The sequence below is a fragment of the Rhinatrema bivittatum genome, chromosome 8 (genome assembly GCF_901001135.1).
Source record: "Rhinatrema bivittatum chromosome 8, aRhiBiv1.1, whole genome shotgun sequence".
Taxonomy (NCBI): domain Eukaryota; kingdom Metazoa; phylum Chordata; class Amphibia; order Gymnophiona; family Rhinatrematidae; genus Rhinatrema; species Rhinatrema bivittatum.
This window is the reverse complement of record NC_042622.1, coordinates 219,658,494-219,670,954: the sequence shown is the minus strand read 5'-3', so window position 1 is coordinate 219,670,954 and position 12,461 is coordinate 219,658,494. Positions and strand designations below refer to the sequence as shown.

The window sequence follows — 12,461 nt, the reverse complement described above, 5'->3', positions numbered from 1 at the left end:
TGCGTTAATCCGATAGAAGGTATCAACTACATCTTTTTGTTGACTTTTATTTCTATGTATCCGTGTGGATTAAGACTGCAGTCATATTATTTATTTACTATTTATTTTCTAAACCACCTTCCTGATCCTGAAAGATTGCAAAAGTGGTGTACAACCAATATTAAAACTTACATAAGTAACAAATATACAAAACACAATAAAAAATCACATATTTATCACATTACTTGGAGAAATTGGGGTTACAAGACCATAGATACAGTAGGGTGAAACCAAGCCTACCTCAGCCTGGTGCTTAGGACCTGGACTCATAAGGTTGTTTTATTGTAAAATTTGCGTTGCGCCTCATTCATGAACTTTCTTGGGCAAAGGGACAGAAATATCCTATTTAAAATCCTATAAAAATTTGTGGAAGTAATTCCTTGCGTTTATCATTTTGCCATCGTCCCTCCTCGTCCTGACCTCTAATGCAGAGTAGGATCAGGTGTGAGAAGTGGAAAGCTTATGGTGCTCTCTGACAGGACCCTGGCAAAAAGCAGTGAGTATGTGGAAGAGTTTAGTGTTTTTTTGTAGGAAATTGTTTTATTTGTTGCTGAGTAGTGAGGGAGGGAAGGGTGGCGGCCACACCACACAGAGCGTGTGCGTCACGGCCCTCATTTCCTGGATACCACAAGGTCACCATGGTTACAGGAAGTTCCTCCATAGTGAACTGCAAAGAGAGCTGGTGATTAACTGCCTCTTGGTTTCACTGACTGCACACGAAGGCAGCAAAGGAAGTCCTGCTGATTCCTCTCTAGCCGCCCTTAAGCACAACCCCAGAATCGGTTCCATGAACCCCAAAGCAGATCCAAGGCCTCCAAAACAGATCAGTGAACTTTCAAAACAGACCCATGAACCTCAAAATTGCTCAGTAAATACCAAAACAGAAACATGAAACCCCACAAACTGAGCTTTTGAACCCTTGAAAACAGACTCATGAACCACAGACACATATGGAACCCCATGAAGCTGATAACAGCGGTCTCTCAATGTGGCCACGAGGAGCCCCTCAAAGCACACAGCAGCCTCTTCACCCTTGCTCCTAAGAAATTTGTTTTGTTGCAAACAAGCTCAGAGCCTCCCTGCTTACTTCTCTGCCTTATCTCGGAGTAGCAGGCTCACATGGGACAACATGACTAGAGAAGAGACAGTGCTCGGCTAGGCCAGCCGGTAAGAGGAGTAGGAGGCACAAACCACGCCTTCATGTCCCGGGGCTTACTCTTGATGTTGAAAACTGCTAAAACAATGGATAAAGCTCGTACACAGGGCTGGGTCATATCTCTGCTATGAAGCCTTTTTTTTTTTATGGGCAAGGTTACGTTACCTGCCTGTGCCTCAAAATGCCTGTGATTGTATGTTTCCTTGGACTGGTAGCTGCAGAGGGAAGCCGCGATAAATTATTCCACTACAATGCACACCAATGACCAGGCTTTGGAAAATCACTTAACGTTATTCTAACAAAAGACTGCAACATTCTATCCATTTGATCTTCCAATGTGATAGACTAAAGTGAGATGATCTACTGTCACAACAAGCCAAGGAAATTGCATGGTCTTCCAGGTGAGAGACAGCAGAGCAATAGGGAAGTCTGTGGAGTGAATGTGCGAGGGAAGAATTTGAGGGCCTTATAATGAGACTGGTGGTACCATCCACGAGATAAGGGTAAGCTGCAAGGTCCGATCCGTATACGAATCAATTTATTCAGCCCAGGGAACAGGAAAGGCTGATTTATCTGAGTGTTCAGGTCTGTAAAGGGTATTCTTAACCGTCTGTATTTCTCATTGATTTAGGCTTCCATTATGAGTCCAATAACGAGCTGGACAAGAGAGATTTTGAGAAGTCTCTTGAGACCATTGCTGTGGTCTTCAGCAGCACGTAAGTGGGCCTAGGGAGGTCCCCTCCCATAAGTGTGTGTGTGTGTGGGGGGGGGGGGGGGGGGGGGGGGGGGGAGAAGGGTGTCGCCAGAGTGATCAAGGTGATGAAAGGAGGAAAGGTAAAGTCAGTGTAGGGGTTGAGCTGTGTACATATTTATGATAAGGAGCTAGCAGGGGATAAGAATAAGGCAATTGTTCTGTTCTTTCATATTTTATGACCTATGATGTATGTTTTTTGTTGATACGTATGCTGATTTTTGTATATTGATTAGTTTTATTATATTGTATGTGTATATTGAATATATATAGTGTTTTCTGTATGATGATTATCTGCATTTTTTTTTGTAAACTACTCTAATATTTTATTGACAAGTGGTATATCAAGCAACTAAACTAAATTAAACAGGGCCAGACTTGGATCTGGTATAGTCAGCATTTTCTCCGTATAGCACAGTGTACACCAATTATCTGCCGCCATCCTCCTCCTCCTCCCCTCTCACAGCCTTCTGTAATGGTGATGGGCCCTTTCTCCTGTCTCTGCTCTTTCAGTGTCTCAGAATTCCTCATGGGTGAAGTGGACAGCAGCACACTCCTCTCACTGCCTCCAGGGGACAACTATCAGGTGGGCTCTGCCACGTTAAAAAGAAGCATGCAAAGCCTAGCCCAGCATGGCCATCTTAGTGCATCTGCTTTCCTGCCAGAGGTACTGACAGGTGGTACTGGCACAGGAGAGCTTCCTCTGCCAAGTACTGATGGAAGGCACTGGTGCTGCGGAGCTGCCCCTGCCGGATACCTTGCAGTGGTACTGGTACTGCCGCTGCCCCTGCCAAGTACATAGAAATGGCATTGGGACTGTAGAACTGCCCCTCCAACGTACAGGAGGGGACTGCGGACTTTCTTCTAGGGGGGCTTCAGGAAGAACAGGGGATTTTGTGGGAGAAATGGGTCTGAACCATTGCATACGGTGGGATGTGATCTACCCCCACTCCCCTTCCCCCACCCATACCCTTTACTGCTAGGTGTCCATGTTCTAAGTCTAGTAAATGATACTGGATAGTTACAGCAATGTATAGTGTTTAATATAATGGAGCATTGAATGGACTTCCACCTTGGTCCAGTATCTGCGGTATCCTCCGGTCACTGCAAATCCCCATAGGGGTTGAACTCTCCAGATTTCCTTCCAACATCTTCACTAGAAGCTGCTATTCCAGCGTCCTTCCCCCAAACTCCCCTGTGATTTCTCTTCTCCTCTCCATCTTGCCACCTGCAGTCAATGGAGAATCTCTACGGTGGGATCCCAGGGCCAGGAGCAGATTATACACAGCTTCATCCTGAATATGTGGATTTAGGTGAGTGTCACTTCTCATGTTTCAGAAATTTAAAAAAAAAAAAACCAACCCCAATATGGCAGAAATGAGACTGTGAAGGTCAATGGAGAGGCCTGGTAGGAGGTCAGTTCACTGCAGAATGGACAGAAAACACCCGGATCGCTAATGGAGAAAGGGATAGAGAACGCGTGTGCGTGCCGAGCATGTCACAGTGTCCCTGTTACAGGTAGCCCATCTGCAGAGGCAGTGGATATCATGCTGCAGCGCTACGAGGGTGGTGTGGATGCAGCTCTGCAATACTCCAAGAATATCTCCAAGTACATGAAGGATCTCATTTACTACCTGGAGAAGAGGACCACCCTGGGTGAGATGGGGGCTGTCTGCCGAGTGGTTGGGGGGGGGGGAATGGGGCGTTGTGTGGCTTGAAAGTGGGCATAGCACATGGCAGCTGCCAGATGTGGACGGTGGGTGGGGGGGGAGGGTCAGTGGAGCGGATGGGATTTTAGTGCAGGGAGTCAGGGGATGCTTGGGAGCGCTGTGCCATTAACCGTGCACTTTCCTTCTCCTTGTCTTTCAGAGATGGAGTTTGCTAAAGGGCTACAGAAGCTGGTGAACACCTGCAGGCAAATGATCACGCAGGAGGTAAAGCACAGCTTCTCCTTTCCCTATAAGCCATGGAGCACATGGAGGCATCACAGAAGGATTGGCTCTTAATACCTGTTCACTTATTCAGCCTTCAGCGTCACATATTCTGCCTCTTAACTGCTCTTGTCCTTCTCCCCAGCCTCACATGCCTTTCCTCTCCATCTATTCACTGGCCCTGGAGCAGGATACAGATTATGGCCATGGGGTCCTACAAGCAGCAAGCACCCTGCAAAATCAAACTCTCCTTCAGGTGAGACCCTTCCCCAGGTGATACCTCCACAAATCTCCGGGCGAGACCACTTCAGTCTTGGGTGAGCCCCTTATAATCTTCCTCAGGTTAGATACCTGCAACTCTCCTGCAGGTGAAACCCCCTTGATCTTCCTCTAGATGTGACCCCTTCTAGGTAAATAAAAAAAAGCCCAACCCACCTTTAGATAAGACACCCTTTAAAGCTCTTCCAGTGGACCCTCCCAGATCAGACCCCTTTCTTTGATCTTCCACCAGATAAGATCCCCAATCCCTTCCTTCCTCCAGGATCATATGATACTGGAGGACTGGCATATAGGTAGAACATGTGCTCAGTTAGTGCTGGTATACCAGCCTAAAGCCGGTACATTAAAGGCACACACATAAGCACCGTGAGCCTCTCCACCAGAGATCTGTTAAATCCCCTTTTTCTTTAGAAATGGGATACGTAGCTATGATTTCTCTCCCCACTCCCTTTCTATATGCATTCTACCTTTTTAACCCCGTGGCATGTTTCTTGTTCAGCCGCTGGCCGTGAGGCGCCTGGAGCACGAGAAGAAAAGGAAGGAGATTAAGGAGCAGTGGCAGCGAGCACAGAGGAAACTGGTATGATGAGCAACCCTGCATGTCATAAGGGTGGGCCTTGTACAAAGGGTAGGAGAACACGGGGGTGAGGGGGTCCTGTCTCCTATTTTGAGTTCTCATTTTACAAGTCAAGAATAGTGTAAACTGTAAATCCATCTTTGAGGCGGCGTCTCTTCCTTCATATATCACAAGGAGACTGTCTTGGAACTAGTGTATTCTTTATTGCTAGTTACAGAAATCATTGACAGAAATAAAAAAAAGAAAGGCACGACAGCAAAAGCAGAGAGAAAGACAGACAGAAAAGCAAAGCAAACAAAAGCTCTTCTCTTTGTGTTTCACGTATAGGGATAAATCACAAATTTCCATATTATCTTCTCAGTTTTCTAGGTTTCCATACATGGCAATAAGTTGACAGACTAGCTGCGCCCATATCCTGTGATATCACTGCATCCATCTATTATCGATTGGAAAATAGTATAATAATCTCACAGTTAGTCGGTCTCTGGTGCCATCTAACAGATGCAAGCTCACACTGCAGATAAATTGCAATAAACTCTTTTTTTTTTTATTCTTTTCCAGACCTTGAAACGAAACAGTCACCTGTTACCTATATGTGTATAACCTGCTTCTACTCCCTCATTCTCTCTTGTGGCTCCTAATTATGGACCTTCGCTTTTATTTTTTATTTTATTTTTTCCTGGGAATTTATCAGTGTTTATAATAACGAACAAAATCAAGAGAAAAACAGTGTAAAATATGACCCTTTTTTTTTTCCCCCCCACTGACTTTCTCCTGTTTTTGTTCATTATAATAAATGATAAAAACGAAGGTCCCTACTCATAATGAGAGAGTTCAGTGTAACAGGCACCAGTAAACCGCAATGAAACAGTGAAAGACTGGAGGTTAACAGGAGCGCTCTAGCATTTAATGGGGACAGAAGGGCAGCACCAGGACCTGGGTATCTTGCTGGGCCGAGCCTCAGGCTGGGCACATGACAAGCACGTTTCTCTTCGTCCTTGACAACTGTTTAGGTCGGTTTTAAGGATTCCATTCATGTTAACGTTGGCTTTTCAATTTCTTCTACCCTCTCTTTCCCTGCATGGGGGTTTCTGATTTGCTCCTTCAGCAAGAGGCAGAGTCCAACCTGCGGAAGTCAAAGCAGGGCTACATGCAGCGCAGTGAGGAATACGAGAAAGCAAAATACGTGACTGTGAAGGCAGAGGAGGAGCAGCTGAACACCAGCAGTAACCTGACCACCAAGACGCTGGACAAGAAGCGCAAACTGGAGGAGGAAGCCAAGAACAAGGTGAGGAAGGGGGGTCGATGGGGGGCACGAGAAGAGACTTCTGCCCCCTTCCAGCCCCAAGGCCGGCTTGACCCCCCCCGACTTGTCCTTTGCAGGCGGAGGAAGCAATGGCGACGTACCGCACTTGCATCGCCGACGCGAAGACACAGAAGCAGGAGCTGGAGGACACAAAAGTGAACGTGCTCCGACAGATCCAGGATGTGATCAAGCAAAGCGACCAGATCCTCAAGGCGGTAAGAGTCTTTGCCCCATTGCCGGCCCCCCTGTGCAGGTTCCCTCCAGGAGCAGGGCCGGGCTGACGCTTGTCTCTCTGTGTACGCTGCAGGCCACCATCTCCTACTATCAGATGATGCACATGCAGACGGCCCCGCTCCCGGTGCACTTCCAGACCCTCTGCGAAAGCAGCAAGCTGTACGACCTGGGGCAGCAGTACGCCTCCTATGTCAGGCAGCTGCAGCGAGGGGACGAGCCCGACACCCAGTACGATTTTCAACCTTACGTGCCTCAGATCACATGGTAAGTGGGGGGGGGGGGGGTTTTACATGACCAGCGAGGTTTGAAGTCGTCTTCTTTTTATGAATCCACACCCTGACTCTTTTCACAGAGACTCGGAACGCCTTTAAAAAAAAAAAAAAAAATTGTGACATCTTTCTTTCTTTCACGGGTTCTCAAAACCTTCGAGTTTCTCTCTAGCTTCTACCTGCAAGAGGCTTTCGACCACCACTAGGTTTCTCCGAGGCGGAATAACTCTCTTACATCCCCACGCATTCCGGGATTTGAGTTTCATTGTTGAGAAAAGCTGCCAGGATGCTGTGGGAAAATGAAGCTAGCTGGAGAGGTCCCCCCCCGGCTCTTTCACCCCTGGAGAGACTGTACCAGCAAAATGCTCATCTGGAAATCAGGGGCTGCGTGTCATGCGCTTTCGTGGAAGTCCGGCCATGAGTGGGGCTCCGTGTACAATCCGGGATGTTCCTTTCCATGCATTTTCCCCAATTTCTGCCCCTTTTCCCCACCAAACATTTATTTATTTATTTATTTATCAATCTGTTTATTTGAGCCAACAATCAGACAGGGAATCGGCCCAAATACCCATCAAATCGTGGCAAAAAGAATATCCCATGAATTAACAAACTTAGGCTCAAATATCATTTTACAATAGTAACCGAATCCCCAACACACACAAACACACCACAGTCTCACCCCATTTCACCCACTCACTCCACCACCCAAGCTTGGAAAGCTATAACGAAGCCCGCACTGTTTGAACCCAGGCAAAATGGATCACCTTCACGCTTTTCCTTAAAACGTTTTCCCAAAGTAAAAAATAGCCTTCAAGAGCTGTGAATGCCCGTTTTTTGAGGGGGAGCAGATCTTTTCTGCCGCAGCTTCTCAGCTTGCGCAGTGCTCCGCATCAGCGCTTTCCAATGCGCCAACTCGGGGGCATCGCTGGTTTTCTTAGCAAGCAACAGTGCCGGCGCTAAAAACCGCACACACACCCCACCCCACCCCCGCGGGAGTCGGATATTCTTATCCATAAATATGCAAATAGATTAACAGCCTGGATCAAGGAACTCCACCCCCCCCCCCCCCCTCAAATTCATCTAAGAAGTCTGTAATCTCATGCCAAAACCCTTGTAGCTTAAAGCAGCCAGTGAACACTGGACATAAGGCCTCAATACGGGTGTTACATTTAATACAATAGTCAGATGCCCAAAGCCGCATTTTCACCCCCTAAGCTCTTGCAATGTATACTCTGTGCAGCAGTTTAAACTGGATCTCTCGCATGCCCACAGCCAGGAGATATTTGTGAATCGGCGCAAAGGCCAAACACATGGATTCCCCAAATCCTCGCTCCACTGTGCCGCCAAACAGGCCACATGAGAGGAGGGCAGAAGTGCTTTTAAATGAGAGGCCCGCACTGAAATTTTATTAAATTTAGGAGCAGTATCGAGAAAAATGTCTTCCTCATCCGTGAGAACAACCCGAGACAGCTGTCCAGCACAAACACTGACCCCCATAATGCAGGCTGGCCTGCAGAAGTGCAAAAAAAACCTGACTATTCGGCAGCTCCCTTTCCACCTGCAATTGCTGAAAGGAAAGCCAACAAGGGGGTATCCGGCTCCACTAAGGATGCCATGTTATGCAGCCCCTTGCTAGCCCAATCTGGAAACACGGCGCACTGGAGCCCAGGCAAAAACTGCAAATTCCCCAGCAGGGTAAGAAAAGACGACACCCGAGCAATCGCGCCCCATAAGCCCTCACCACCACAGCCACGCATTCTCAACAGCTACCAAGCAGAAGGCGGATACTCTTAAAGATCAGAGAGTAATCCGCTTCGCATGTACCAAATTGACTGTTAATTAAGGAGAGGCCTTCCACTTCAAACTTTCGTTTGCCTGAAACCCATTCCTGCAGTAGGCAGAGGAAACAAGCTGCATTATACGCTCTCAGGTCCAGCAGATCTACCCTGCCTTTCTTCCCCTGCCCAGTCTCAACACATCATAGCGGATCCGCGCCCTTCTGTTGTTCCAAGCACACAATCCCAGAAGCGACCGGAATTTCCGTGCTCTGTTATTCTCCATCCACAAAGGCAACATTTGAAAGGGGTATAACACACTGGGGAGAGCAACCATATTAACCAAAGCACTTCTCCCCGGCAGCGACAAAGGTAAAGATTTCCACCGCTGGAGGAAGGATTTTATCTTATCTGAAGTCGCGTAAAAATTAAAAGAACATAGTTCCTCCACAGTGCGAGCTAAATGAATCCCTAGATACCGAAACTGGTCCTTAGTCCATTGCAGTGGAAAGGAGCCCACCCATCGATCTATCAAGGTAATATGTAGGGGAAAAGCTCATATTTATCATAATTAATCCACAGACTGGAAAAAAAAAAACAAATCAGTAATCGTGCTGGTAATCTCCCGGAGACACCATTGCGGGTTGTCAATGAAAAGTAAAAGATCGTCCGCGAGCATGTTCAACTTCAATTCCTTACGCTTAATCTGAATCTCTTGAGAAGAGGGCAAACTACGAAGCTGGATTGCCAATGGCTCTAATCCAAGCACAAACAGCAAGGGAGACAAGAGGCACCCCTGTCTGGTACTGCTTCCAAGCTCAAAAATGTCCGACAAAGACCCACTGACCAAAATCTGCTTAGAAAACAAGGAGCAAGGATGGAGCACATTGGATTCGCTGTACTGACTTAGAACTGCCCTCACACCAACGTCAGATGTGTCGACCTCCACGATGAAAGGACGGTGTAGGTCAAGGTGGCGGAGACATGGCTTCTTTTGAAAAGTCTCTTTGAGCATCAGGAAGGCTGAGATGGCTTCAGGAGACCAATTGGCTGGGTTGGCTCCCTTCTTGGTTATAGCAGTTAGAGGGACTGTCAATGATGAGTAGTTTCTAATAAAGGATCGGTAGTAATTGGTGAATCCCAAGAAGTGACGCAATGCCTTCAGGCCTGTGGGTTGAGGCCAGTTCCGGATACTCTCAAGTTTCTTGGGGTCCATTTGAAAACCATTCTTAGAAACAATGTAACTCAAGAAGGGTACAGCCTCTTTGTGGAATTCGCACTTCTCAAGCTTTGCGTAAAGATGGTACTCACACAGGCGTCTTAGGACTTTCTTAACATCCTCCTGATGACTTTGCAGATCTTGAGAAAAGATCAGTATATCATCGAGATATACTACTACACATTGATACAGTAAGTCCCGTAAGATGTCGTTCAATCATAATTTGAAAGACTGCGGGTGCGTTACTTAAACCGAAGGACATGACGAGGTATTTAAAGTGTCCATCATGGGTGTTAAAAGCAGTCTTCCATTCATCTCCTTCTTGAATACGCACCAAGTTGTAAGCTCCTTTTAGGTCCAATTTGGAGAATATTTTGGCCCCTTGGAGTCTATCAAACAGTTCAGATATTAAGGGCAGGAGGTACCTGTCCTTGATGGTAATCTCATTCAGACCCCTGTAGTCGATGCAGGGGTGTAAGGTGCCATCCTTTTTCCCCACGAAAAAGATTTGGAAAGTCTGATAAATCCCTTTTGCAGGTTTTCTTGTATGTAGGTAGACATAGCTTTAATCTCAGCTACTGAAAGAGGGTAAACTCGTCCTTTGGGAGGTTCTGAATTTGGCTTCAGATTTATGGCACAATCGAACTCTCTATGTGGCGGAAGAACATCAGCTGCTTGCTTTGAGAAAACATCCTGGAAGGAGGTGTATTGTGGAGGTAAGCCAGGTAATGATGGGGTAGTGGGCATGCAGATGAGCGGTGAAACTTCAGCAAGACACCGACCATGACAGTCTGGTCCCCACCGGGACAGTTCCAAGGTAGCCCAATTAAATTGTGGCATATGGTCTTGAAGCCACGGCAGCCCCAATACCACCGGATGCATGGCTTTTTCCAACACTAGAAAAGAAAATGATTCAGAATGTAGAGCTCCAGTGCGCAGGCCGATGGCCTGAGTGGTCAATGAAACTTCTCTAGGAAATGATTCTCCATGGATGGATGACAATAGCAGAGGCTTAGCTATTGGTGTGGTAGGAATCCGTAGATGTTCAATCAAGCGCTTCAGAATAAAATTACCTCCGGCACCGGAGTCAATGAGGGCAAGACTCTGAAACTCAAGACCTCCGCAAAGCAAAGATATGGGTCATGATATTGGAAGAGTAGGAGAGGTGAGGCCCAGGAGAAGTCCTCCTGCAGATTCCAGGCCCGTCAGTATCCCGGACAAATGGGACAGGTTTGGACTGCATTACCCGATTGGCCACAGTACATACACAACCCCATGCGCTTGCGATAACGTCTCTCCTTAGAGGTCAAATGGCTTCGGCCTAGTTGCATAGGCTCTTCCTCCTCTAGGGGTGCAGACGGTAAGCTGGAAGCAATAGGCACAGGTTTAGGATGGTTAGCCCCCACTGTAGACCTTCGTGGACTCTTAGCCTCTTGAGTACGATCATGGATACGGCGGTCAATTCTCCCTGTTAGTTCCATCAGGGACTCAAGGGAATCATGCAAATCGCGAGCCACTAATTCATCCTTTATGCGAGAGTTGAGACCCTCCATGAATATGGCACGTAAGCATCCAGTGTCCCAATGTAGTTCAGATGCTAGAGTCTTAAATTCAATAGCAAAGTCTGTAAGTGGCTTGTTACCTTGCTGAAGGTTGAGCAAGGCGGATCCAGCGATGGTCTGGCGAACTGTGTCATCAAACACAGACTTAAAAAGTTTTAGAAATCCTAGTAGGTCATTCAGGATAGGATCTTCACGTTCCCATAATGGTGAAGCCAGGCCAGGGCTCGTCCTCCTAAAAACGACAGGATGGAGATGGTCTTTGAAGCTTCAGTGGGAAAGAGGGTAGGCTGTAATGAAAAATGCATGCTGCATTAATTAACAAACCCTCTGCACATCTTGGCTTCACCCGTAAAGCGGGTAGGTGTGGATAAAGGTACAGTGGTCTTAAGGGTTACCACTGGTGACAGCAATTCCTTCACAGGAAGAGCTGAAGAGTTCAGCTGAGCGTGTAACTGATTGAAGGCTAGGCTCTCCAAAGACTTTTGTTGTTCTGTGATCTGCTAGGCTAGGCCAGGGATGGCCTGCAGGGCTGCGAGCTGAGCTAAGTCCATGGAGTTAGCAATCTGTTGTGTTTGTGGCATTGTGGACCCTTTGTCGCAATGGAGGACTCCTCCCACGGGGAGGGGCCCCGTGGGGAACTACTGCGATAGGCTGAACTCAGATAGCAGACACAGTATGGATAGAGGCTTTATTGTAATGCACTGATCCAAGAAGTGCCAGTACGTTCAACAGGCTCAGATGTGAAGCCTCACCCAGATGTTTCACGATAGGCGGAAGCCCGCAGTGCGTGTAAATTCGCAGCTGGTAGGTGGAGCTGGTGCACCGGATCGTAGAGGAATTCACAGGAATGATGGCGTCTTCCTGATGATGGAAAGTTGGGACCGAAGATCCGTGGTGCAGGATATAATGGCTGGTAGGCCCTCGAGGAGTGAGTACCCGATGGTCCGATATCCTGAAATGTAGAAGAGAGAGAAAGACCCCTGAGGAACGGTTGTCTAGTTAGAGAGGACCTCGAAGGGTAGTTGGAAGCGAGAGACCCCCGAGGAGCGGGTATCTTGAGTTTCTACTGGAGCGAGGCCCTTGGAGTGAAGCAGCGTCTAAGCAAGCAGCTTAAAGCGGACAGAGTAGCTTAAACCAAAGTCCTTGCTAACTCAAGGTGGTAGCGGAAGCGGAGGCTAGATATACCCGGAGGTACTGACGTCATGCGGTGGGGCCGCCCCCGAGGTTCCCGCCATGACGTATATTTGAGCATAGGAGATGTGCGCGCTCGCGCCCTAGGAGGCCACGGGAGTGAGCATGGTGGATGTGGATGCCCATGCTGGTTTGGAAACGCCGAGACCCTCGGCACCGGAGGCAGCCACCT

The 12,461-nt window shown here is 47.6% G+C and overlaps 1 protein-coding gene across 7 annotated transcripts in view; it reads left to right on the top strand.

The window, feature by feature from the left end:
* The window catches only part of ARHGAP45 (Rho GTPase activating protein 45), a 57,439-nt gene that overhangs the window by 25,997 nt on the left and 18,981 nt on the right, over positions 1–12,461 (top strand). For 5 of the 7 annotated variants that reach the window (XM_029613404.1, XM_029613410.1, XM_029613403.1 and 2 more), the window contains 10 exons: positions 1,827–1,911; positions 2,460–2,532; positions 3,181–3,259; positions 3,465–3,602; positions 3,816–3,880; positions 4,023–4,133; positions 4,656–4,736; positions 5,842–6,021; positions 6,117–6,254; positions 6,347–6,537. In XM_029613404.1, coding sequence (XP_029469264.1) covers positions 1,827–1,911; positions 2,460–2,532; positions 3,181–3,259; positions 3,465–3,602; positions 3,816–3,880; positions 4,023–4,133; positions 4,656–4,736; positions 5,842–6,021; positions 6,117–6,254; positions 6,347–6,537 — 1,141 coding nt within the window. Of the gene's footprint in view, positions 1–1,340; positions 1,597–1,679; positions 1,699–1,826; positions 1,912–2,459; positions 2,533–3,180; positions 3,260–3,464; positions 3,603–3,815; positions 3,881–4,022; positions 4,134–4,655; positions 4,737–5,841; positions 6,022–6,116; positions 6,255–6,346; positions 6,538–12,461 lie in introns of those variants that run through there. The other 2 variants (XM_029613409.1, XM_029613411.1) reach the window with 2 other exon arrangements.